The 27,567-nt window shown below is 40.6% G+C and overlaps 1 protein-coding gene and 1 long non-coding RNA gene across 11 annotated transcripts in view; one reads left to right on the top strand and one right to left on the bottom strand.

Annotated features, from left to right (window-relative positions):
• Positions 1–17,024, bottom strand: part of CIT (citron rho-interacting serine/threonine kinase) — a 67,574-nt gene extending 50,550 nt beyond the window's left edge. For 6 of the 10 annotated variants that reach the window (XM_038152447.1, XM_038152449.1, XM_038152450.1 and 3 more), the window contains exons 1-9: positions 16,909–17,023; positions 16,004–16,145; positions 14,560–14,735; positions 13,582–13,683; positions 13,241–13,383; positions 12,289–12,382; positions 10,730–10,933; positions 10,039–10,192; positions 2,510–2,690 (exon numbers count right to left, since the gene is read on the bottom strand). In XM_038152447.1, coding sequence (XP_038008375.1) covers positions 2,510–2,690; positions 10,039–10,192; positions 10,730–10,933; positions 12,289–12,382; positions 13,241–13,383; positions 13,582–13,683; positions 14,560–14,735; positions 16,004–16,145; positions 16,909–17,004 — 1,292 coding nt within the window. In that variant the 5' untranslated portion in view covers positions 17,005–17,023. Of the gene's footprint in view, positions 1–2,509; positions 2,691–3,167; positions 3,214–3,784; positions 3,887–10,038; positions 10,193–10,729; positions 10,934–12,288; positions 12,383–13,240; positions 13,384–13,581; positions 13,684–14,559; positions 14,736–16,003; positions 16,146–16,908 lie in introns of those variants that run through there. The other 4 variants (XM_038152448.1, XM_038152455.1, XM_038152456.1 and 1 more) reach the window with 4 other exon arrangements.
• A 1,011-nt stretch (positions 17,025–18,035) lies between these two features.
• On the top strand, positions 18,036–24,075 carry LOC119707487. The gene is made up of 4 exons (XR_005258772.1): positions 18,036–18,300; positions 18,415–18,695; positions 22,261–22,397; positions 23,918–24,075. It is a non-coding gene; the product is annotated as an uncharacterized LOC119707487 (long non-coding RNA).
• Positions 24,076–27,567: the final 3,492 nt, after the last annotated feature.

The raw sequence follows: 27,567 nt of genomic DNA, 5'->3' as shown, positions 1-27,567 counted from the left end.
AATGGACCCTTCTAAACTACACACCAACCATGTCATTTCTGGCAACAGGTCTAAGTGACTTAGGCAAACCCTTCTAGCCTGAAGTCATTGGCAGAGTGGAAAAGGGAACTTCTGTTATCCTTCTTCTGTCCTTCTTTTTTAGCTGGCTTTTTTCTGAAGTATTTGAAATACCCGTAGCTCAGCCATAGCTTCTTACAGTCCAGTGGACAAGGGCAAGAGCATAACCCTGACCTTCAGAGTTTGGCAGCCCCCAGATTCAAAGTGCTGAAAGTTCCAAGGACCTCATCAGCAGCACTCTGCAGTTGCCTGGCCTTACAGTAAGCAGCACTAGAGGGTTCGTGCTGCAGACAGGAAAATAGATCTGCATCACTTAGCAACCATAAGGACAGACTTTCACAGGAAAAGGTTTTTTTAAAAAATTCTGGACTGATAAACTTCATGGCTTAGGACCTTCCAGAGAAGGCATCCCAAGATTCACAACAGATTAGCCCCCTCCACACTTGACTGTTCTTCATCTAAGAATTTGATTTTCAAGGCAGTGCAGACAGAAACTGTACTCTATTTCCTCAAGTAAAACACACCCCAGACAATATTTTATAAGTAAGAAGTTATCTTTGTGACCCATTTGCAGTGGTATTGAGAATAAACTAATCACTGCATTATTTAAATACAGGTATTTTAAAGTCTACAAAAGGGCTTTGCCATACTTAAATCACCTTCTTAGAACAAAAGGCAAGTATTTACTGCTAAAAATAGGTGCATTTATTGAGATCTCACTCAAGAAAAAAAAGAAACCCTTAAGATATATTAAAATTATTTAGGGAAAAATTAAATATGACTTTCTGTTCCAGTTTAAGAAAAAAACAAGCCACACCAAACAAATTTTATTTCAGTCAAAATTTCTGCAGAGGACATTAATCTCTATATTTGTTTGCTATACCTCTTCTCACCTGTTCCCAAAATTTAAATGTAACTTCCATACACATTTTTGATACCAGCTTCACAGAGAAAGCACCTCAGGCCATCTGCTACAGCTCTCTCAGCCTCCAGCACTGTTACACCACTGTTCTGAGACTTTACCCCATGCTCCAGTTCTAGTCCTGGGCCCAATTACATACATGTTTTTACCACACATACATGGTCACTATTGAGGCTTTTCTGACTGTCACCTGAATGGCCACACAGACCTGGTACACAGATTGCAGTTCTGCAGGCAGACAAGATAACAGCCTAAGTTATCTCACTCCTAAATTAAGACAGATTTTTAACCCCAGGTATCTACAGATCTAACATTCCATCCTGCTGACAATATTAGATCATTTCACCAAAAGAACACTTTCTGGCGTTTTATATCCTCTCCCTTCCTTCCTCTTTTGCCATAAAAACAACTCTGCTGAGGAGGGGAAGGCAAAGATTCCCTTTTTATTTCTGGCATAACCATCATATAACCTTGATTCACAGTGTGAGCAAGATCAAAGATGTCAACAGTATCACCAAATTCGGTGACAAGCTTACTGCAGAGCACCTATCACCAATACGACATAAATGAAACTCAATTAAGACAGATTGACAATGAAGTCCCAGAAGGGAGCAAACCAGCAGCAGGGAATGAGGGTTGACATGAAAACACAGTGCATTGAGTCACTAACACCGCCAAAGCCACTGCATTCCTGAGAGGCCTCCTGCTCCTGAGCTAAGGACTTCCCAACTTAACACACTGCACTAATACTTTTTCAATAGCTCTATCACCAGAAACCAACCACCCACCACATCAAATGGTTTATATCACACTACTTATATTCTTCTTTTTCTCTGACTCCATTCTCTTGGAAATCATGTTTTCTTTCCATTGAAAACCATTTCTCTGAGGTCTTTACATCCCTCCACACACATGGCCACTGCATATCTGATCTGAATCTCCAGTCTGAGCACACACCACAGCAATGTCCAGTCCTCCTATTTAACTTGACCCAGCAGCACAGAGCCAGCTGCCATGCAGCTCCTTCCCTTGCTCACTGACCCATCACTGCACATTCCCAGGTTAGTGGAGCTCCTTTTCTATGGATCACTGATTCAGCCTTACACATTCCCAGCACTTGGTGCCCACTCTGTGACCCAATAAAAAAACACCATCCCCTTTTTCCATCTCTGAACTCCTCAGTATTCTCCTCCTTGCAGGGATCTGCAGTACCAGAAATGCAATCACCTACTGCTCCCTGCTTAACAGCAACAACTAATTCAAACTATTTGAACTACCATTTTAATAATAACTGGTTTAGATTGAATCTTTCCATCCCATTTTCTCCCTCTCATCCCAGAAATAATCAGAGAACAGTAAGACATGCACAAGACACACCAGCAACAGATAAAGCCCGAATCTGGCAGCTCCCCTACAGCAGAGTACAGGTCAGTTAAAATAGCTTTTCCTCTCACACACACCATCCTCTCTGCAACAAACCTACCCATTTTTCCAGCAGTCCTATCCACCTGAGCAATAATTTCTACTTACTCTGATCTGAGTATCCCCAAAGCCTTGATGAATGAAAACCCCACAAACGGCAAATCTTCCCCCGAGAATCCTGCTGGGTTCAACTGGCGCGAAGAGGATAAAACCCCCGAATTCTTCTCTGGTTCATCAAAATTTGAGGTGTCATCATCAGACTTGAGAGTAGGAACGAAGGGGGGAGGAGCTGGTGGAAAAAAAGCAAGAAGCAAAGATAAAATTCAGCTACAGTGCACTCTGCAACAGTCCCACTCATTCAGTGCTTGCAATGGCACTGCAGCTCCTGCTTTTAATCTTGCTAACACAAGCAGACTGAGCTGCTGCTCTCAAAGCGTATTACAGCAACAAGAGATTAACCCCTGAGCTGCCAACATGGCTACCACTCTGCAGGCACAGCATCTCCCACACTGATCAAACTGGGATTTAGCTTGGGCATTGGAGATTCTGGGGTTTGGGTTTTTTTCAGGTGAAGATGTTGGGTTTTTTAACACATAAATAATAAAATCAAAGCACCAGGCTAAGAAAATAATTACTGTAATATAACCAGAAGCCTGTCAATTCTGATAAATCTTGAAAAGGAAAATGTCTCCAACCTGTCCAATTAGTGACACTACCTGAGAAAGAAGCCTGATCCTGTGCTAGTCAGCTAAGGGATATATCTTACCCTTTAACACAAGCAAGAATCTTCCCAGCATGGGTTTCTAATCAACAGCAAACTGATCTTTCTCCTGGAAGGTTCTAATAAACTATAGCTACTAAAAGCTCAGTGGTCTTTAGGAAAAGAAGATTGATTTTATTTCTCTAAAAGAGCTTGCTTAAGATCTGGAACTCTTGCCGGGACACTACTGCAGTCTGGCTCTGATACAATCAGCTGTGAAGAGAGGTATAAATAGCAGGAATTACAATGTATTTCTTACTGTAATTTCTAAATTGGTACCACTTAACTTGCTAAGCAGTTGTTTAATTTCAGATGATTTTCTCGTGCTCGCTTCAGTTTAATTAACCTAAGGAACAAAAGGACAAGTTCTTCTCGGTGCTGTGCAGCACCCGAGCTACCTGCTGGCTTGGCTACATGTGGGAAAGGAATGAATGCAGAAGCCCTGCTGTGCAATCCCTACCTCATTAAATCACATTTCCTAACATTTATTTATTTCATTTCATCCCTCGCGTCCCCACTCACTGCAACTCTGAGATCAGCAAAGGGGAGACAGCTCCTCAGCCAGCAGCTAGAACAGCCCATTGTCACCAGCCGATGGAAGCGGAGCGTGCTAAAACCGTTACCATGGATCCAGTATGGATCTCCTGTAGCTGAAGGGCTGATGAGGATTGAAGGACTGGGAACAAACATTCCAACCCCTGCAGTGCAGGCTCCCTGCTCCGATTCCCGCATGCCGGCGTTAACCCTACCTGCCTGCGGCGTGGCAGACGCTGCTGCCCGCGAGTGGCAGGGGCACAGCGAGTCACGGCTGGAGGCTCTGGCTCCCTCTAGGCTGCCAAAGCCTTCCACTGCCCACCTTTAACTCTCCATTCCCTCGCTGGAACTACCCACCAGACCAGCATTAATAGACAAAAAAAAAACCCCAATCCGTCTCCATCAACTGCCAAATCTCAACTACACGCATAGGCTTTGGTAGCAGCTCCCTGAAGAGCCATCCTGACACTGCTCCCAAGCAGGGAAGTGAGAAGAAATTCCATGAAGGAGATGCTGCTTGTGTACAGTACTTCCAAGTACATTAGAATGAGATAAATGAGGAAAACACACTAATTAAATAGGTACTATAGCAAGCAGTTTCAGCCTACTGGAACTTACCAGCTCCAGAGCATTTAAAATGTATGTCAGTATCACAGATTTATTAATTTCTTCTATTTAATTGGTTGTAATAAAAAAATATAACAATGCTGATATTTATGCAACATAAACATAATTTTGAAATGCAGATTGTTGATTGGAATATGTATTTCCCTCTAAAAAAATCACTTAATGTCAGGATAAAGTCCAGCTACACTTACGTATGTTCTTAATGATTAAAAACAGAGAAGTAACAAAACAATTTGTAAATGTATCATCTTAAATGCAAATACAAGCCCAAAGTTGTAGTTAATTCACAGCACAGGAGAATCAGTTCAGGATTAGTATTTTTTAATTTCAGGACCTTTGCTGAAAGAACTCTGCGCGTTCTCTCTCAGAAAGGGGCTGTGGGAATTTTAACACTGGTTTTGAAGGCAGATACTGTCTATGAGGTAAAGTAATAGAGAAAACAGAAAACTCTTCATTTCATCTGCAAAAGTCTAGAACATTTTTAAAGGGAGAGCAAAAACCAACTTAGCTGCCTTTTTATACTGGTACAAGCACCCTGTTCTGTACTCCCCAGAGCCTGACAGACATAACTTCATCTCTGGAAGAGAGATCTTACTTCTCACCAGAAGTCTTACTTCTCATTAGAAATTAGCAAAGAAGATCTTAAGAGTCATCTTCAAGGCCTCGCAATTAAAAAGAAAGTTGCTCCTCTCACCAACATTCAGAATTTCTATTCAAACCACATGCATAAAAGAAAAGATCATTTAACTATGCACGCACATAAAAAGATGAAAAAGCACTCAGTGGGGGAACAATGGATGCACAAAGATAAAGCTGAATTTGAGACAGAGCAAACCTTTGGGGCTGGTGGGAAACTAGTTTAAAGAGCACAATGTTTTACACTACAGTTTCCTCTGATGTTAAATAAAATATGAGAACAAAAGAGAAATTGTGAATACTAGATTTAAAAATAATGAAAAAATCCTTTGCCCTCTATTTTGCATTCACTAAAATCCATGACTAATAGTCCAAAATCTCTGCAACTCTGCAGTATAACTTTGTTACAATATTTGTATCAAGAAGTAGTAGCAACTAAAGAGAAAACTTGGAACATCCATTTGACATTAACACCTCTAGATGTTAAGTAGTTCTGAACTTGTCAACAGTGGCTGAAAATGAGAAGCAGAACTTCTGAAGAAGTTTCAGCTGTCGGAGAAAAATATCACTTAGGGGTAAGAGGGAATAAGTTAAAAAAAACCCCAAAAGCTAGATCTACTCTGTCTGATGTTGCTAATTATTTGGTAGCTTCCTCATAGACTTTTATTCCTCAGACTAAGGAGTCCTTATTCTGTGGGTATTTTGGACAACAAATAAAACCAAGTAGTCTTGTAAAACCAAGCTAAAACAGACAACCAATTCTATTCTCAAGCGTGGGTCACATCATGGCATAATGTCTAGTTAAGTTATTATTTCTTGTTTAAAATCAGAAATCTGTCACACAACCATAGCATTTTCAGAGCAAGATGAAGACTGGTGAATACAAATACACTGATGTGCTTATCAATTGCTTCTTTAAAGGGAAGGATCCTTCAGCAGAGGTCAAGATAAGCCTCTGAGAAATAAATGTGAGCACCATGCCATCACATCTGACAAGGTGACAAATTTGCACTTTTCTCAGGCTCACCCAGAAGGGAGGCAAAAGTATTACTCAAAAAGACAGTAAAACCCAGTGCTTCTACTCACACAAACTGGTTGGGTACAAAGAGCTCTTTTTGTCCCCGACACGTTACAACGAACGTACGTGTTCTGTTTACCATTTAAAGTATCTTGTGAAGAACTTCATGTTTTAAAAAAGTCAATTCCTTGCCTAGATACATCCCCACTTGTGGAAGGATGTAACCCTCTTCCATCTGTTCCAAAGAATGACTTTCAGAGGAAAAGGGGGTGTTGTAGGTTGCTAAGTTTAAGGGGAAAAAAAAAAAAGGAAAAAGAAAAAGGGAAAAATCCAAAACCACCACACATACTCCAGTACTTTAATCAGCTTATCATTAAGATTAGATAAAGTGTCTCTGATGGAAAAGAGCCTTTATTTCTAAACTCTGCCTCAGTGTGTGTATTTATGACTGGTACAAAGAACATTGCCTTAACCGGGTCTTTCCATCCTTTCAAAATATTTTCATGCAAATTCAGAAAAGAGAGACTGCATTTCCCCTAGGACAGTGAATGACTCAACTGAAATAGGAAACTTAAAGGCAATACAGAATGTTTCTTAAGGATAAAAATGTGTCTCTTCTTGATCTACAAGGTGATCTATAAATGCTTTGAGGAAAAGCATCCACACAGCCTTTTTAAATAGGTTAGGCATTCCTCTTCCTCAGGCTCTAACAGACCTATTTGAGAAAGTCTTATGAAAGAAAAATAGACAATCTCAGTGATGAAACTAAAGGAAATTTTTGCTAAGACCACTTATAAAAAAGGCTCTGTGCTATTTCTAACCCATCATTACAATATTATCTTAACTCCTTTAGTGTTTTGTCAAGACAATGATCCAACACTTACATTTCTATTAATAAAAGTGGTTTCCAACCTGCAATGCAAGTGATCTCTACTTCAAGAAACAAGTCAACATATTTTTCTGAAGACAAGAATTGAAATGAAACACCACAATGTGTAACTGTTAACATCCTGAATGACAACATGGTGTTCATAAGGAGAAGCATCTTGGACTTATGAATAATGAGATTTGGGTCCTGCCTCTTTAACAGCAGAAAAGAGTTTAAAAATCAGTCTTTAATACTTTCTCAAGTTCTTCTGTTTGCACAAGATATTAACTCTTGTCTTTTCATATATATATAGTTTCCACGTGCAAGTCCAAACATGCCATTGCATTTTCAAGGCCTCTTGGACTGTAGTTACAAAGCAATTCTTAAAATGAAAGGCTCTTTATGCTGTACACATATTGCTTAGGTAAGAATGAAGGTTTTCTGACCATCTCCCAGCTAGACTTCAGCAAGCAGATTTTTGATTCCAAATTAAAAAGCTGATGCAGTTTATGGATGTCAAATAACAAAAGACAACCAACAAAATCTTCAAATTATACAGAATGCAGCCTTGCTGCTGATAACTCAAGTATGTCATTCCCCACCTCTGATCTTAGCTACTTCTTAGGTATTCAAATGGTTCTGTTATCACCTTTCCAGTGAAATACCTAATCACTTAGCTGAAATACAGAGGGAAATATGCTTATTTCAGATAAATAAATTCCAAAATTCTTTCAGAGAATTCTTCAGTAAGTGAATATAAACTTTTGAAAGTTTTGGTTTATTTTATTTTTGGGGAGGAAGGGCGGTGGTTTCTGTTTTCAGGTGGGTTTTTTTTAATAAGCTTTAGAAGTCATTAAATAGCAGAAAAAAAGAGAGCAACAGAGAGCAGAATCTGTGTTTCAGTACAATACTCCAACAAAAGAGAAAAATCACCTGTTGAGACAAATTCAAATAAACCTGACTTTGGGTTTAATGGTTTGATTTTGTTTCTGTAACTTAAGAGCTGCTTCTACAGACACATTGCTTGGACCCAGGGAAGTTAGGAGCTTTTTTTAGAGGCAATGATCTTTTGGAAAGGGGTTTACTAAAAAGTCAAGTATTTCATAGGTTACCATAACAACAAAGTGTAACACTGAAAAGCCCCTTAATGACACATTCTTAACCAAAATCAGTGTATTAAGAATGGCTATCCTGGAGCTCTCAGCATGATAATTAAATACCTGCAAGGCAAAGGTACCAATTTTTTCCCTACCTTGCTCAGCCTGAAATAGAAATTACATCACTGCCCTTATAGACTATCGGAAAGTCTTGACTATACTGACACAGAACTTGTCTAACAATTGTGAATCAGAGTCACTTCAGTTGGCTTTAGGATCACCCAGTCCCAACACTCCACAACCTTAAAGTCTTTGACCAGATTAACTTGGGGTAGTGAGATTCTTTAATGTAAATCTAAATCCTGTGACCTATTCCACCACCCATCTTCTCAAGCTGCCATTGCTCCAGTTAAACACCTCTACCAGCAGAGGTCAAGATTAGAAAGAAGCCTTTAGCTTTTAGATAGCCCAGGTCAAACCTGACCCAGGTTTTGAACAGAATGAAAGCAAGACTGCTCAGAAAAACCAGCACAGGGAGAACCACTACTGAGAGCAAAGCAATAGGTGATACATTGAATCTGCTGCTTGAAGCACAAAGACTGCTGTGTTTTGTGCCAGTTACTGTGGGGGTTTATCGAGTATGAGGCATAACAACAAAATGAGGGGTCAAAACTGCATGGAACCTCACAGCAGGTAGGTGAGGATATTACAAGGAATGATGCGATCCATTGGCCAGCTGCAGACAGAAATAGGATTTTTAAAAATGCTAAATTATTATTCCAACATTATAACCACACCAGGGCTGCCTAGTGGCTTGTCCATCAGCATCACTGCTGTCACATGAGTTGGCAAAACGCTCCATTAGCTCCCGCAGCTGTGTGAATACTAGGCAGGCAATTGCTGAGGGAACACCAGAACATACGCTCACGTGCCATTCTTCTCTCTGTGTCTGAGGTAACATGATATAAATGCAACACAAAATTCAGGAACAGAAACTGGTGGCTCAGGCAGGGCTCTGGGGAAAGAAGGCAGAGAGCACTGGGAAATGTATGCTAAAGTGATGAAAAGGGTTCGAGGCTCAATGGCTCTCAAAGGGCAGAAACAATGGAATTTAACAGAACAGCAGCTCCCAAAGTTCAAAATTAATGAATCGACAGAAGAGTGAGCAAACAGTCTGCGGAGCTGACAGCTGAAGTGCTGAGATAGTCATCAAAAGTAGAAGCATTGGCTTAGCAATTTATCATGGAAAATGGAGCAGAATCATTCCCTTACAGCATATTTGACAAGAAACATAAGGCAGACATGTTGCTCGCCCAGATAATCTTACAGTCCAAATAATTTAAAATACTCTCCAATACAATCAGATCCCCATACAGAGATCACTGATGAACTGTGAAGTATTTGCTTTTGCCATCGAGCTGGTGCCTCAGTACTTCCAAATACCAAATTCCACTGCTTGCATAGTGTTATAAACAGTTTTGTGCATAGAGAATTATCTGGTTCACTGGTTTTATTCTATTCCTGGTTGAATGAACAGATTTTTGACCAGAAAAAAAAAAGCAGTAATACATTATCCCCATTGACCTTGACAAAAAGCTCCAATGGCCCCTATGGCCACAGACATTTCATCATATACTGGAACGACAAAAAATAAACCAACCTTAAGTAAAGGTGGTTCACGAGTAACAAAAGAGGAAGCTGAAGATACAACAACAACAAGAAAAGATGAAGCCAAAATTTAGCAAACTGAAGTGCAAAAGTCCTGGAAAAACATACTGATGCCTTTGAATCTGAAGAAGGACATGGAAAGGACCATTTTGATTTTCCAGTCTAGTGCCTGCAGTAATATGGCAATTGCATCAGAAATTCATGTGGAGTTTTATTAAACATCCTCCTACCTTACAATTTTTACCTGAAATGTTAACATAGCCTTTGCAAAAACCAAAATGAGCTGTTTGGTTAAAAACACCTGCTCCAGGAACCAGTCCTGTTTCATTGGGAATAATTCAGATCAAACAAACTTTAATACTCGTACAAATTTTCCCAGTACCAAAAAAATCCAGAAATTGTTTATAAATACAATTTTATTCTACTTACAATTACGGATATTGTTCCAGTCAATTTTAGAAAAAAATGGATGGCAGCAGAGATCCTCATAACCCAGCCTTTCCTTCTGCCCACAGAGCAGGCTCTGGATCAGGTCAAGAAAGTCACTGCTAACTTTCACATCCTCTGGGAACTTCAGAAATCTCTGCATTAGAAAGAAATGGATTTCTGCTCGGTAGGAAAACAGGCTCAGAACAGGAAGATTAAGTTTCATTATTCTGAGATATATCAGGTACAAAGGATGAATATTTATAGCACACAAATAAAAGCATGGTGCATTTTATCCAAGTAGGCTTTTTTATGCATTTACTGCAGTAAAGATAAGAACACAGGAACAACCATTCCCACCCAGGCAAATGGTATCCCAGGTCACTATCTTACACTGAACAATAGCCAATGGCACACACAAATGGAAGAGTAAAACAAGACACTTCCCCAGAAAATTCCCACAAACTTCCAAAGGGTGGGTCATAGGATTTTTTCAATCAGGGATGATGACACCTGTTACAAAAAATAACTTGATATCTATAATACCTATATAAATACAACACTGGGCATATATTCCAAGTATTTTATGAACATGACAAAGTAAGAGACATCCATAAACTTTTATGTAAAGCTGAGAAAAGCAGCCTTTAGCTGTAGTCTTTTTACTTGAGAACAGGGAAGGAGATCTCTCTACCTGGAAGTTCATGATGTTATTGAAAGTCTTTGCTGAAGTGCCTTCAGCGAAGGGAGACCTTCCATAGATCATTTCATAGGCAATGACTCCAAGGGACCACCAGTCACACTCTGGGCCATAGGAGGCTTTGCCATCCCCTCCCAACCCTGTCAGCATCTCTGGTGCCATGTAGTCAGGTGTGCCCACAGGGATCCTGGCATTTACCTGGGAGCAAAGACAAACCAAGTGAAATTACAGCACCTTGTGTTCAATGGCATCTCGATAATAAAACAAAGGTTCTATTTTTCCCCCCACCCTTTATTTTTTTTAACCAGACATAATTTTCAGCCCTCCATGTGGATTTTAAGAAGGTAATTTTAATCAAAGCTATTTAGCAAATAAGCACCAGGTTAAGGAAACTGCTGATAAACAAAGGGAGCTATTTGATATAAAGAGTAAAATTATCAGAGTTAATTGTTACTATAAAGTACAAACTGCTAAGGTAGAAAAGCAGCATCCCAAAAAGCACAGAAATACTAAACTCATGTTTGTTTTAAACAGTAAACATACTATGCTTCAACTAGTATTAACAGGGACATCATAGCTGAAATTTCAAAAATGGTCAAGTTCAGACAAATATTCCCTGCCCTCATTACATTCCCTGTCAACCTTTTTGCCTAGTGTTCATGATCAGCAAAGTACTAATATTTGAATTTCTGAACTGCTTAGAAAAGGTAATTCAGGAGCCAACGCTACAATCATTTTTGTACTGAGTGGCATAAAGAATGAAACAAAACAGCAGGCAGGCTAACACAAAAACCTATGAGTGACTGAAGAGATAGTGTGAAGAAAAAATTTCAAAGGAAAATGCAATGCAGAGAAGCCCAGAAAATGTAAGAGCAGGGAAAAACAGGATATTAAGAATCACATTACAAAGAAAATGTTATGGAAAACCAAAAACTGTAAAACAAGACAGAAATATGGTACAGAACTTCATGTTCACACTTAGATACATTTAAATTTTAAAAATTTTCACTGGAAGTTGCATGCAGTTCCTAAAACTTACAAGCAACTTATAAAAAACTCCACTGATTTAGATTTAATGCAGTACTTTCTGGTGAGTGAAGCCCAGAATATTTAAATGTGACTCATTTTGATCAAGACCTCCCCAGTCTTCAAAGTTACGTCAGCTTAGTTACAACAAGCACAATTTTCATTCCAACTATAAATCCATGCCCCCTTTAAACACAGCATTGCACAGCTGTAAGAACCTGTAGAAGTATGATTTTGTATCCCAGTGCAACACCATGAGAAAGCAGACTTACCTTCACCTTTCTTGTGTATTAATATTTTAATAAGCAAATATGTATCTGCTGAGGGCTGCAAAAGATACTTGAGCTCATGCTTGAAAAGCCATTCACAAATGGAAAAATACAATTGTGAACAGATTTCATAGTGGACAAGAAAGGCAGAAGAGAGAAGAGCAAGGTATAATCAAAGAACAGATACCAAGTTAGTTTTCCCTTTTCAACTGGGCTATCCAAACAAGCCACAGACAAAGTTTAAATCCAGGTTATTACCGTTTTGTTCACTGTCATTTTGGCTGCTGACCCAAAGTCCACCAGTTTAATGTGTCCCGTTCGGTCAATGAGAACATTCTCTGGTTTGATATCCCTGTAAGCCAGAAGAAAGCAATCAGAACCTTTCCACACCATTCCCTACTGGCACATCCAGATAACAGGATATTATCCCTATTCACCTATACTCAATCACATGCATAAAGCCTTTCAAGTGGGAGTCTTTTTCCAAATATTGCCCTGTTTCCAAGCAAATATGGAAGTATTACAGCTCCCCTTATTTCATGGAAGGCTAATAATTATTGACAGCAGGTGAAAAGAGAAGGTGATTTTGCACATTGATTGTAACTGAGTTACAGTCAAGTATTTTGTAGTTTTCTTCCCAAACTCCCTCACAACTTATTCTGCACATCTTCCAAATTCAGCCAGTGACCTTGCACTAGAAAGCCACAGCCCATGCTCTAAGTGCAGCCACTGCAAACTCTTGGAACATAATATAATTCCTAACATTTCCACATCCTCAGAATGGAATAGTTTTTTAAAATACCAGTATGATTTGAAAATGCACACAGTAACAGTCTCCAAACCCTGAGAGAAAACTCTGTGATATTTAACTACTCCAACATCCTATACTGCCCTGTTCACCAATCAGCACACAACCATTTTTAACAATTACATTAATTTCCCTTAGTATTTGGTGCCAAAAGCAGCAATCCATGGAAAATATTTAAATTTTTTATAGTGCAACATTAAGGCTTCTTCTTACTGAGCCTCCAGAAAAATATATGTAACAATCCTTTCTTGATATTGGTTTGAACTTTACATCAAAGTTAATGCCCTGAGCTACAATTATAGTTGGGAGTCTGATTAATTTTCTAATTTTTTCCTCTAACACAGCATGTGAAATACTGAAAGAGGACACAACATAGAAGCACCCAAAGGAATCTTGACATACCGGTGGACGTAACCCATCTGATGGACACTGTGAATGGCCAAAACCAACTCTGCAAGGTAGAACTGCACCATATTCTCATCCAGTTGGTCCTCATATCTGTTTAAGAGTGACAGCAAGTCCCCTCCAGGCTGATACTCCATAATCTACATTCAATTTTAAAGGAACAGATGTACAAGGTATTCCATTCAACTCCCCATTATGACACTGGGCATATATCAGACAGTGCAACGTAGCGCAGGAATATTTACAGAAAACAAGCACATTTCAACCATCACATTATTCTTTAATAAACCAACAACAATGGCGTTCAATAGAGGAGAAAATAAAAAACGAGGCATTACCAAGTAGAGATTTTTCTTGTCTTGAAATGCATACTGTAATTGTGGAATCCATGGACTGGTGCTCTGAGCTAATATGCTGCGTTCTTCCTCAAAAAATGAGGCCTAAAAAAAGTGTTCAGTTACATCATGATGAGAGGGAGTGAGAATGCATTAGAATCCCCTAGTTTTAGAAAGACTTGGCACGCATTACAAAAAAAAATGACACAAATTATTAAGTGCTGTTTCCTGAAGAAGTAGCACCATATATTGCTTTCTTGTCAATCTGTGCCCCAGAATGGGTAATTTTAGTTGGGCTCCATTTCTCCTAGCCGCAAACAATGCTGAGGGATATCAGGAGCAACCTAAGTGCACCATGTATTGGGAACAACCGATGCAGATATTGTATAAATTCATGAGGTCTCTGATGGAGTATCTCTGTCCTACTTGTCATCTCATGTCAGCAAAGATTAACTTCTGTTTCTCACCAAACTATGAGAACAACCTCCATTATCCCTTTTTTAAGTTTCCAAGTAACACATCTCCCAAGCTAGCGAGAGGCTCTCCATAAAAATCCAGTCACCGCAGCTTGCCTTCACACCCACTCCTGACATTCTACTTCGCTCTTAAAAATAAATAAAAAAAACCTTAATGAATAGATTGTCTGAAAATTCAAACCATCTTCTAAAAGATCAATACTGATTCAGTGTTTTCATCATCTGTTTTTCTTTTCTTATAATTAGATGAGAAGCTCTTTACAACAAGGGCCATGTTTTGGTGCCTGAGGATGGCACCTCACCCAGCTGTGAGGCGAGACCCATAGACTGTGACAATGACTTTTAAACACAGCAAAACTACACACAAATTTATTGCTTCACTCAAATGTAGGATGAACTTTCTCAAGATATATTTTTAACTCACTTCTAATAATAGTGACAGAAAGGAAGTGTTCAACAAAATGCAATTTAGCCTCCTAGTCTCATAACAGAAAAATATACATACATGCTCCTGTGCCAGCAAGGACTCCTTGCTCATCACCTTCATAGCATAGACATCACCAGTGACTTTCTCTCTCACTACTTTGACTTCTGCAAAGTGACCACAGCCAACCACACTCTTTACTTCAAAGTCCTTCACACTGGGTTGCAGCTCCTTTAGTTCAGTGATAGCCTCTGCATCTATAAAAATAAAATACTTATTTTTACATTTGGCAACTGGCATTTCATAAAAAGAGACAACACCCAAAGTGGGGAATAAAATTTTAAAAAGCTCCAGCAAACCAAAACCAAAAAAATCCCAATATTCAGTTCCAGATTCTCAAGAAATGTTATATCTTTCCAAAATATGCTTCTTAAAAATAACAGCATGCATCAGAACTAGAAAAAGACTGTATCAATGCAGAGTTAAGTCTGAAACATGGTACATACAAAAGGATCAGGAAATGCTAAGACAGTTCCCATAGCAACCATAATTCTGTCCCATTCATAACATCAGAGGCTGAGAACCTCTTCGGTTTCTAATTTGTTTCCAGCCATCCTTTATCAATACAAAGCATATTCTCTAATCATGAGGGCTTTACCCAGCAGGTTCTAGTCCAGGGGCAGGGCTGGCTCCTCTGCCTGAGGGAGGCACCAGTCTATTGTCTAACAACCAACCAGAGGCATTCACTGCAGATATTCAGCTCAAGTTTTCCACTGACTAGTTCCAGCCAGCAGGCACTGTGATAATCAGTCACTCATGGGAGATTGTTCTAAAAATTCTTCAAACTAGCAGAAAATTACTGCCTGCTAATAATACCTACAAACCATTGGGTGGAATTACAACAGAGGGCACAACATGTTGCTTGAAATCAAATGTCTTTCTGCTACATCTTAATGGAAAAATTTATGGAAAATTTCTTTCCTCTTCCCCAAAAGGAATCTGGGCACATTATCAATAAAATATTTACTCCTTTAGGACCTGTATTTCTGAAGCACAGAAATACTCTTTACAAATTACACACGCAGAACTTGGTTAACATATGGAATCCAAAAGGTGAAAGAGCCAGGGATCACCAAGTTTCTCTCTCAAAACTTTTTTTCTCATCGTCACTATCCTGCGCTCAACTTCTGACATCCTTCTGTGGGTGCACACTCAGAGCTTTGCTGTAGCCAGTACTCACTTTCCAAGAAAGTGCCTCTTCAAATAGAAATACAGTACAGACTAAGAAGGAGGCACATTTGAGTCACAGCACTTCAAAAGCCACTTGCATTTGATCTTCTTGGACCTGAACAAATCCTTACCAAGATTGCCAAGATCCCCTTTGCAGAGTTGAGTCTGCCAACAAAAAATCAGATGCTCAAAGTCCTGGGTTACAATCAAAGCAACTGAAGCATTACTCTAACATCCAGATTCTTAAGAATTGTTTTATAAAGTGACACCTGAAAATTAGTCTAAACAAACTTACACTTCTTGACAAAGTTGCCAACGTGTTTAATTTTCATTAAAGCAGGGTTTCTGCATTCTTCAAGAAGAACAAATAATGAATCAAGGATGCCTTCCCGGGAGAGAGGAGACATCTGCTGTTCAGTCACAAAGAATGGCTTCCCCTGGAAAAAAAAAAAAGCAACAGCAGATGGAGTCTCAGACAACAATGAAAAGCCTCAAATCAATAACAGATGTATAGAGCAGATAATATATAACCATTTTAAAATCACTACTTCAGAAATTAGGCAAATGATACAGAAGTGTGAGGTAAATATATCAACTCACTATGTCTATGTGTAAGAGCTGCTATAGGTATTTTTCTTGTAGACAAAGCAATCCTTTAAAGTTTCAAGCAAATAAACTAGCAGTCTCAAGAAAGCTGTGATTCAAATTTTAACAATCTATATCCCTCTGATGACTCTGATCTGACTGGCCTTTTCCTTGACACTGCATCATGCAGGTCTTTTCATGGTACAAACAACTGAAGAAATGAGCACCAACAGTAACTCTGGAAGGAAAAGCTGTTGGACCTCAGACAATGAAAAAGCAGCCCCTTAGGGAAATTCATTTTGGGACAAACCCACAGCTCCTTCATTCATGAAAAAACTAAAGATTACAGGGCACAGAAAGCAATATTCCATCTTTAAGTGGAAAAATCTATCAGGCTAAAACATCAGCAGATGCACAAAACATTAGACCAGTTACTATCCACTGAATTTTGTGCAAACCAGGAACACTTTGAACTGCACCTAGTTACCCCTTTCTTTTACCCCAAAGAACGACACAGGCATGGTTTCAGCATCCAAACAAGCATGTCTTTTGTTATCCTGGGGATGGACAAGGACAAAACCAAGATCAGCTGCTCCCAGGCCAGACGTCCTTCACCTGAAAGAGCAGATTTAGCCGAGACACTCGGCTGGTGATGGGCTCCATTGGTCCTGCCTCAATCGGATTTCGGGCTCCACATTTAAACTTCAACATCTTTACAGCTTATCTCATGGAAACAAGCACCTGTAAAAGGGAACAGGGATATTCAGGAAGCACTTGGCTGGCTGACTCTAAGCAAAAAATATGGATGAGAGGAGATGTAATTTAAGTAATATCCCTTTTTCCTCGGTGAAAAAATTTTTAAGTTTAAACATGCCTGGAGCACCCCAGCAATAAAGTGGGGAGAAGCGCAGAAGCAATTACATTGAAGAAGACCCTCCGAGACCGTCCTGTGACCAAACCACACCGTGCCACCTTTCCCGCGGCACTCAGCACCTCGGCCAGCCTTTCCCTAAACACCTCCAGGGACGGTGACCCCACCACCTCGCTGGGAGGGCACGGAGCCCCCCAGACTCCGGAGATTAGAGCGGGCGAACGCAGAGCCCCCTCAGAGCTGCCCCGTCCCAAGCTCGGTTCCTCCCTGAGCGCCACCCTGTTCCAAGCCCGGTTCCCCCCTCAGGTCTCTCAGAGGCGCTCCCAGGTCACCCCGTTCCCATCTCAGGTCTCTCAGAGGAGCTCCCAGGTCACCCCGCTCCCCCCTCAGGTCTCTCAGAGCCGCTCCCAGGTCACCCCGTTCCCCCCTCAGGTCTCTCAGAGCCGCTCCCGGGTCACCCGGTTCCCATCTCAGGTCTCTCAGAGGAGCTCCCGGGTCACCCCGTTCCCCCCTCACGTCTCTCAGAGCCGCTCCGAGGTCGCCCCGTTCCCCCCTCAGGTCTCTCAGAGCCGCTCCCAGGTCGCCCCGTTTCCCCCTCATGTCTCTCAGAGCCGCTCCCAGGTCGCCCCGTTCCCATCTCATGTCTCTCAGAGCCGCTCCCGGGTCACCCCGTTCCCGGGTCACCCCGGATCCCCTCAACCCCCGCGCGCGCCCCGCTCTTACCGCCGCCAGCGTTTGAACGGCGCGGTGGGCGTGGGGCTCCTGACGTCACTTCTGGTACTGCGGCGCGGGCCAATCGCAGGCCGGCGGGGTCGGAAGCCCTGCCCGGGTGTGGCGGCGGCCCCGTGAGGGCGGGAGCGGCCGCGGGCGCTGAGGGGGCGCTGAGGGGACCCCCTGTGCTGCGGGCCTTCCCCAGCTCCGGGGGGAGCACAGGAGGGCCTTCGGACACTGCTGGTGCTGCTCTGCCCTCACGGGTTTGCTGGCGCTTGTCGTGTATTTCACGTCTTCTTGTTTGTTTGTTTGTTTGTTTTCCTCTGCCAAATCTTAAAAGGGAACAGTTACTCATTCCCAGTGGTTCTGAGTGGAGCTGGCTCAACCCTACCCTAGACGTCATAGTTGGCAACAGCTGCCGCCAGGTAGGGCAGCCAGAGGGGAAATGAAAAGGTTTTCAGAAGCTTTAAATTTCCTTCTGTAAAATGCTTGCCTGACCTTTATGACCCATTCTGTACGGCTGTTTTATTCACATACAGGGTGATTAACTTTAAAATGAGGCAGCGGTGAAAGGCTTCCAGCTCCGCAGTCCTGTGTCGGTGCCGCGTCATCAGAAGGTTCAGTGGGATGCAGGATGACCTTGTGTGAGGAGGGATCCGATGGATCCGTGCGGACGTGTCCGTGGAGGACATCGGCAGGGAGCACCACCGTGACCTGCAGACATCACAGCGGTGCAAAACACATCCCTTTGTGTCTGGGCAAAATTTAATCGGGTACCAGAAATCTTGGTGGCGTGGCCTTTGAAAATAATGGTGTCACTGTGAGTTATATAAAATAAGATAGTTTGCTCTTTTACATTCATTTTAATGATGCTAATACTGGTTTGGCATCTTGCTGATCAAGTAATGCACTGATGGATTTATTACATTTGACTTTATACAAATCATTTTACAGATTTGTTCTTCCTTTCACCTCCCCCAGTCCACCCCTGGAACACTGACATATTTGTGGTGTATTTCTCATCTGAAACTTACATAGCTGGGTTCATTTAAAGTTACAAAGCCTGAAAGAGTTTTTAAAATCTAATTTATTGTCCACTACCTGCACTGCCAATTTGATTTTGGACTCCACTCAGGACACTCACTGGCTGTGTCTCATCCTCATCCGCATTTCCCAGGGAGATCAGCTCTTAAATAGAAATGCAGTAAAGAGCTTCCTGTGCGTGAACTGGGCAATTGCCATGGTAGTGCGTTTTAGTAAAATGCCACATCCACCCCTGATACTGGAGCCCTACCACGTCTAAAGGTGCTCTACCCTAGATTTTGAACAAGTCTGCCATCCAAACTAAAAGAACTTCAGGCTCCTCTGTCTTTCCCTTTCTCCAGCCTGTCAGCAAGTATCATTAACCTCCTCTGCTTTAACTGCCAGAATTACTGTTAAATATCCACACAGTTTCTCATTCCACTGGGGATATCACCATATCTCCACATCCGTTTGGATTTAGAAAATGGGGGCAGCAGAAGACCTGGGTTGTCCTTCTGAACAGCTCAGTTCTATATTGTGTTCAAATCACAAGGTGTGGCTGATTCTCCTTCCCTCTTCTCTGCAGGGCGCTGTGGAACAGCTGATCCACACACTGGGAGAGGAGATAGCTCATTGATGGCCTCATCTCACGTACATGAATGCTCCCCTTTCCCTTCAGAACGTGAACACTGGTTCTGGTGTCCCACACAATATCCCAAATTTAACCAGCCAGGCGAGCTGCTTGGCTGGACCACAGGCCTCTCTCAGCTGCACAACAGGTTCAGCAATAGCATCAGTTTACTGATTTACAGTAAACTAATTTATAATTAATTTTTCCAAATAATTTTTTTCAGTGTTTGCAAGCAAAGAAGCTGGCTCTTAAAACCCTTTGGGACAGTTTTCCTCATTTAGGTGAAGACTCAAGTTAGATGAGTTCCTTTTAAGAAGGCCTTTAAATGCATATTTTGCTCGAAGCAGCCATGTGACACAAGATCACATACTGTTTTTCTCATTCTTTGTTGCTCTGTAACGGTAAACAGGAAAAGTCTAGCAGCAAAATGAAATAGTAGCATAAAAATGCAGTTGCACTAGAACTATTATCAAATTGTAAGAAAACAACTGAAGTGGCAGATGAGGGGAGGAGAGGAGAGAGAAAAATGCAGTTTCAGTGCTAACACCTCAGTACCCATTTCTACTGTCTCAGGTAAAAAAGAAATATATGCCTGTTCAGAAGAACACATATTTTCTTTTTGTTTAAGTTGATGATCTGAAGTTTTCAGAGTGAAAGTGATGATTCCTTCCTACCTTTGATATTTTTATCAAGAGGAATCATAGTGCACCAGTCCTTTGTAACAGCCAAATTATATATCACTCCTTGAACTTGACAGCTGCTCCTGGGTACAACCTCACTTAACTGGAAGGAGCAGCAGCAGACCTGCAACTGTACAAAGCAAGGGCTTATTCCTACTATTAAATTATTAGGTTGTTCAAAAGTGTAACAGAATAAATAGCACTGTGATTTTCCCTAAGCGGGTCCCAATATGGTGCTCAACATGTTTTGACATCTCACCATGCATTGAATTGGTTACCATCTGTTTGACATTATTTTATTATAAGAGTAGGGGTTTCCCTTTGTTTCCTTGGCCCAAATTCTCCTCCCTCCTGCTGCGGCGTTGTGCTCCAAGGTGACTGTTCCCAGGATTGCTTGTCACAGTAACACCCTTCAGGCTTGCATGAGGTCTGAGATACCCCCTAAACGTAGAAGTAAACGACCAGGCAGGCAGGTACTCCCGGCTTTTGCCAAGAGCCTGGTGCTCAGATACTCATCCTAAGTAACCTCACCATATTTTACTGGGCAGAGAGCTGCCAAGTCCCCTCCAACACCATCTGGCTGTGAACTTCTGTATTTACAGCAGCATTACTTGGAAATCTCTTCATCTGTAGAGCACTGAGACACTCGTGGCTGTGCCCAAGGTGCTAATGAATTTATATATGCTTAGAAAGCAATAAACAGGGCTTGTTCTATCACAATGCTAAGAGCTAAGTATGACCAAAAACCTGAGGTTTTGTCCTACTTTGCAAAGCTTTCCAGCTCTGTTCTTTCCAAATTGTGATGCTGCACATGCAGATGGATCTGCAGCCAAGGGGATGTGGATGCCAGAAATAAATCATGCTCTTCAGCAAGGCCCTTACCATAGCTAATCTATATGTCAATCTATCATCTATAATTCTATATGAAAACAAAAAATAATTTTGCCTTTATCAGCTGTATCCCTTCCTCTAACTCACCAATATTTAAAAGAGCTTGTGATAAACCAAGCTCTTTCTTCAGCCCCAACCCCGATCACACCTGGGTTACCACTTCCTGTTTCAGAATAAAGGGTTTAACTTGGCTGACTCCACTGCTGTCATAAACCCTTGCTAAGTGTCACTCTCCCCACTGCTTAATGGTGTGGGGTCTCACCCCCGGATTGGGGTGACCCCAAAAGATGGAAAAGTCTCTCCTCCAACCCGTGCCTTCAAAGAAAGACTCAGTAGTCCTCTGTTGTCCGGTCTCAAGGTAGTTTATTGTTGGTTATCTAAAAGATTCTTCTCCTGAGCTGCTGTGGCCCGTTCAGCAGCTCAGACAAAGGCACACTGCCCTCCCAGGGGGCTGCTGCCATCTTTTATATCACACATTACGTGTTACATGTTTATACTTTTTCCCCAATGCCTACTATCCATATTGAATGGTGACTTTCTACTCTAAACCAATCTGTGAGTGCCAACATCACCAAAGACATGGAGGTGAGGAAGGAGAAAGAAAGAGGACAGGGCACACCCAAATCCCTCCATCTTAGAACCCCTGACCCCCATGTACAAAACCTGGACCCCTGCGTACAAGGCTTAAAACCCCCCTGTACAGCACTCAGAAATCCTTCCTTTCACTTCGTGATTATCTCTACTATGCTATCTAAACTTGTGTGTGTGGATTGTAATTCTTCATATAGAGTTGGTGATTTGCTCCACGGGCTAAGATCAACACCCCACGTGTGTCTTTGGCTGCATGCCAGGGTCTCAGAGCCCCCTGCCAGCGGCTCTGGCCATCCAGGGCACCCAGAGGGATGTCCTGGGTTCCCACAAATGGGACCTAAATAATCCTTATATTCCTGACACATTTTGTTCCACTTTCTTTTCCCAAACTATCACAAAGAATCCAACCTGACATTATAGTCACGCAGGCTACAGGGGATAGGAATATTTGCAAAACACAGATTTGGGAAGAAGAGTTATGGAAGAGGGAAGTAAATTCCTTATCAAAGATAGCAAGAAAAAGAGAAATAATCACTAGGAAAACAATTACTTTGTGTTTCCTTGTGCAGTATTTTTAATTTCCTCCTGAGAATTTTTGGAAAAAGACCACTCTGCTGTCATCCTCCTGGGATAAGCAAAAAGGAAATGAAACTTCAGAAGACCTGAGAGGCTGTTTGGTGTTTCTTCCATAGACTTTCACTAGAAGGTAGGCACAGAGATAATATTCTTCAAGGTTATTTTGACTAAAATATTAAAGGTCTTTTTTGTTTGTATTAGTAATTTGCTAATAATTGTATTATACAAGTGCTAATGTTCACTGGGGTTTTTATGTATTGCTTCTATTTTCTTTATATTTACAGAAGTAAAATCCATTAAAACAGTTTTTAAAACTCAGGGTCTTCCTATTAGATACATAGTTGTCATCTCTCTTTTGATTTATTCTTAAAAATGCAAACAGACAAATGTGATGATGCTCTTCAGACCGAATCCCAGTTCTGAGGGTTCCTCATTCCAGCACACACTGCTCAGTGACCACACTCTCCTAACACAGCCATATGTTGAATTTCCCTGTAAGCCAAAACATAATCATTATAAATCTCTGGTGTGACCAAAATGAAATAGTAACAGAATTGGGTCACTAAGAATCTTTCTTTGTGTGCAAACTGAGCATTTAACCTCACGAAAGTGCTTTTTTTAATCCTAATTGTCTTAAATTTTTTTTTTTTTTATATTTAGCCTAAAACAAATCCCTCATTACTTTCCAGAGAAATAATTTATTAACTTGTAGATGGAGTGAAAAGCAAATGATATTTTAGATATCTCAGCTTCAGGCTTCCTTTGTGCTATCAGAGGAACATCCCTGATTCCACAAAAATTATTTTATAGAAAGCAATTTATTAAACCTCACGATCTGTCAAGAGACATGAATATTCATGTGTTCACATTAACATCTCCTGGAGCTGCCTAAAACTACATTTGTCATGACTTAATGGGAATTACATGTTGCACAGCAACAGGTGACAGGAGCTTAATTAAAGCAAAACTGATAAACTATCTGAGCCATTATAAAAAATGTTTTGTTTTAAATGTCCTAAAGAACCACTTACGTGTTTTCATTGGTGGGGTAGGGAAGGCAACTCTGGTTTACAAGATAAAATCTAGAACAAGACAGGTGCTGCTTATCAGATGGCAACTGCATCTAACATAACACTCAATTACTCTGGAATTTAGACAGAATAATCATGTAAAAATGGCCATATCCAGTTATATTTTACTTAGATTCCAAAATAAAAAAAGAACAGCAATACCTTTATGGTGAAGAGACAGAATTCTTTTGAGAGCACAATTAAAACTTAAAAATTTAATCATGTGTTGGTCCTAGGGTGAATTAATTCTGGATGTTCACAGCAGGACTCTTCTCTTTGCCTTAAATCAACTAATCCACAGAAAAGACATCCTTTCCTCAACTACAGCTGTAATTTACTTGTTTGTGGGATTGGGCATCAATACGCAGGTATTTTGTTAAAAAAACAAATCCCATCAGACTGAAGTATCAAAATTAAGTCTGAAAATAGATTTTAAAAAATATTTCTGTTAAAATGATGCCAGCATTTTAAAAGAAAACAAACCCAGTCTTTACTAACTCTGATGATTTGAGATACAGAGGTAAACTTGGATTCTTTGTGTCATTGAACTTGAAATAAACTCTGTCTTTTTCCTTTGAAGATTTATTCCAAAAATTCCAGTGACCAGTAATGTGTGCTCTGCGGCCCTGTGGCATGGAGGGCAGTGTGAACAGGGTAAAAACACAACAGTAGCGCTTTGTGCAGAGTATCAATAAAAGCAGCAGATGAGGCAGTGACAGCTTTAATGTCAAAGGACTCTTCCAGGTGAGACTAAAAGAAATTTGGATTTGTTTGCCTGCCTATTTTTTAATCTGGAATCACGATTTTGGTGCCTCATGGATTTTAGATGTTCTTGCTCTGAGTGGGTGTGTTCGTTCCTGTCCCAAAGAGCTTGGAAATGACAGCCTACATGTTACTTTATTTAATTCTTCTAGAATTAGTTCTATAATGTTTGCTTGGAGGCCAGGAGATATTTTACTGTGACTATGGTGGGATTCTCATTTTTAAACAGCTTTTCCATGTTAAGAATTGCGATGAATACGTGATTAAGAAATAACACTGACAAACAGTGCAGTAATTTAAGGTTCATAAAGGAAGTGAATGATAATTTCTGGCTGCTTTGGAGGTCACTGCATGGTGAAATTGCTTTTTTTGGAGTGTTCTTCACCATTTCTCATGGTGATTGGCCTGGCTCACATTGTTTTTTCACACTTTTAAATTTCCTTTACTACCTGGAAAGAAAAGGCTCCAAACCCAGTATATTTTTCCTCAAAAAAAAAAATTTGGGAAGGTGGGAAGTTGTTGCAATGGTGCAGTGCTCATGGTCTGCCAAGGAATTGCATTTTGCCATTTTTAGCCAAAGGCTGGATACAAAAATACAAATCTTGAAAGGGGAATGGAAATTCCATATGAAAGAGTTTCTGTGGAATAAACATTTCCTGAATAAAAAATGGCTTTATGCTACTTCTTTTTCCCCCTGCGTTTTTAAAGTACTGCAGGTCGACTTTCGTTTTGAAAATAACTTTTTAATGAAAGGTGGGTTTATGCTACTATTCCAAATTCCTCTATAATTGAATTATAGAGGTAATAAGGTAGAATATTTTCTTCTTTCTATTCCTCTCACCACTTAGCCCTCCAGTTTTCCTCAGAGCAATGGATCTTGTGCATTGGTTCTCTGAAATTTGAAATGGATCAGATGCAGCAGTAGTGAGTTCTGCCAGTGGATGAGAGCAATTAGTAGCAATTAGTCCCTTGGAAATGAGGGGAAGGTGCAGACTTGGCACACCCCACATCTTAAAGCTTTTAAGCACAAAGCAGAAAGTAGTCAGCTTTTCATATCAAAGAGCTATCAATAAAAGCCTAACAGCCAACCTCAAAATGACGAAAACCAACAATAACTAAAATAAATAATTTAAAAAAAAATTATCGTAAGTAATTGTTATTTGTTAACAACCAGCTACCACTTGAAACCCTCCAGAACACAGCATTTAAATCAATGGAGGAGTCTGGGTTCTGCATCAACCTATTCCTCCATGAACAGATACTACAACATAAAGATTATTTAGAATACAAGTTGCTGGAATAAAAGAGATTTGCACATAGGCTGCATAGTTTGTTGCACCTCTTTCTTCTCTATGTTCCCCTGGCTTTCATTCTGATGCCTTTCAATATCCTGACCTCAAAAGATGATGTACCATCTAGTTCCTGTGAATAAGAACTGCTACTATTCTCTTGAAGACGGTTCTTTAAATCCTACTTGTTTTCTGGAATTCAGCTCCAAACTGAGCCAGAGGCACAGCCAGGAAATGCTGGCAGGGGTGTTCAACAGCTCTGTAGAGTCTGCAAAAGTCTTCCCCCCGTATATGTAGTCTCTTGGGGCAAAAAAATGTTATTCCACATTCAGAAATATCCAATGAACAGGCTGATCCAAGGTATTTATAAACAATGAAGGTGCAGAAGCAAGGCTGCCTCCCCCTGTCTTTGCCTGCCCAGCTGTGGTGTGAGAGAAGAGCACACAGCCCCCACTGCATCATTCAGCAGTACCAGCACATCAGAAAATGGCAACTCCTAAATAGCATTTTTCTTTTCGTGCCTACCAAGTCATTTGTAAAGGGCCGTTTCTGCCCAAGCTGCATATAAATCCTAGGTTGTTAGTGGATTGCTGCTTTCTGGCTTCCTCTGCACAGAGCTCCGTGCCAAAACCACAGCTCTGCAGGACCTCAGTCGTAAAGAAGAAAATGATCAATAAGCCTGGGCAGCCTGTGACGCTCAGTGACAGATTTTCACTGCCTCTACGGCTGTATTTTAATTTAGACAAAAATAGTTAACAGTGCAGTTGCAAGGGAAAAGAAGTCATCTGCTTCTTATCTAATGTGTAATTCAAAAATTCCTATAATTGATCTTCATTGACAGTTTTTGCAAGCTCACTCAACCCACACTGCACATATTTTTTTTTGTGCTTCCTGACATAATTCCCGACATAGACGATGGTATTTCAACAGAGGAAGCTTATTAAATCAGGTCAAACAAAATAAAGAATTAGAATGTGCTGCAAGTCCTTGCAGCTGTCTTTTCACTCTTTCCCCTTATCCCCACCAAAAAAATACAAAACAAAACCCACAAAACAACAACAACAAAATGCACACAGAACAATACAAAACCGATTTCCAAATACTGGTAATTTGTAATGGGCTAAAAATACAAAATTCGGCTTTGTTAAATGTTGATAGGCTTCTGAATTAAAATACATTATTTTCTTCCAAGATGCTGGACTATTACTGTTGATCAGACATAACTGCCAGTCTTTTATTGCTTCCACATGGTTTAATTTTCCCTGGAAGTGTCATATATATTCTAATGATCTGCTGAATTAAAAGAATTCTAAATCAGTTCCCAGTTGATGAGATGGTGTTTCTGAGATAGAACAATAAAGGACATTTTCTCTCACAGACAAACACAAAAATTCAGGAGGTGATAATGGGTCCTCAGGTGTCTGAAAGAGCACTACATAATTTCAGACCAACACAAACAATAGATGCATTTTCCATTTACAATGACTGTAAATAAAGAGGAGCATAATGTTTCTGTTTTATAAACACAATCACTGGCCCAGGCAGCATTTTCCAATTACTCAAACTACTCTTATTCTTCAAAAACTGAGATAGAGGAAAGGTTCAACACACTAACAACTAATAGATACAATTAATGGTAGCAGAAAGCCAGACAAGTTCAACAAAAGCATGTTAGAATAATAGATACAAAAGGCTGGCACAGGGGAACCTCATTTTAATTTCTATAAATACAATCCCAGCTTTTAAAACAAAACATTTGAAGTGCAGAGGGAGGCACTTTTCCATAGATGTAGATTCCTTTATTCCAGATTCTTTTGCCAACTCTAGGTGCTAATTCTATAGCATTTGAGAGATGATTCCCATAAATCACCTCCCTGACCCACAGGCCTTTCCCCCATTGGCTGGAGGTGGCTCTTAGGCTGTGCTGCTGAATGATTTTCCAATTTCTGGTGGCTACAGCACTGCAGGTTATTTATGCTACAACTTATTGAGCTAAAAAGTCATCAGGAGAGAAAGAGAAGCAACCAAGGGTGACGCATGTGCAGACACACTAAAAATAACAGTAAGCTCTTGTCTTTCATGCCCACAGCAAGTTCCCAGGAGGCTTCTGCACTGGACAGGAATGTTGGTGTGCTTCAAAAAGTGAGACAATATTTCCTGAACTCTGCAGATGTATCAT

Source organism: Motacilla alba, chromosome 15, assembly GCF_015832195.1.
Source record: "Motacilla alba alba isolate MOTALB_02 chromosome 15, Motacilla_alba_V1.0_pri, whole genome shotgun sequence".
Lineage (NCBI taxonomy): Eukaryota > Metazoa > Chordata > Aves > Passeriformes > Motacillidae > Motacilla > Motacilla alba.
This window is presented reverse-complemented; position numbering and strand designations above follow the sequence as displayed.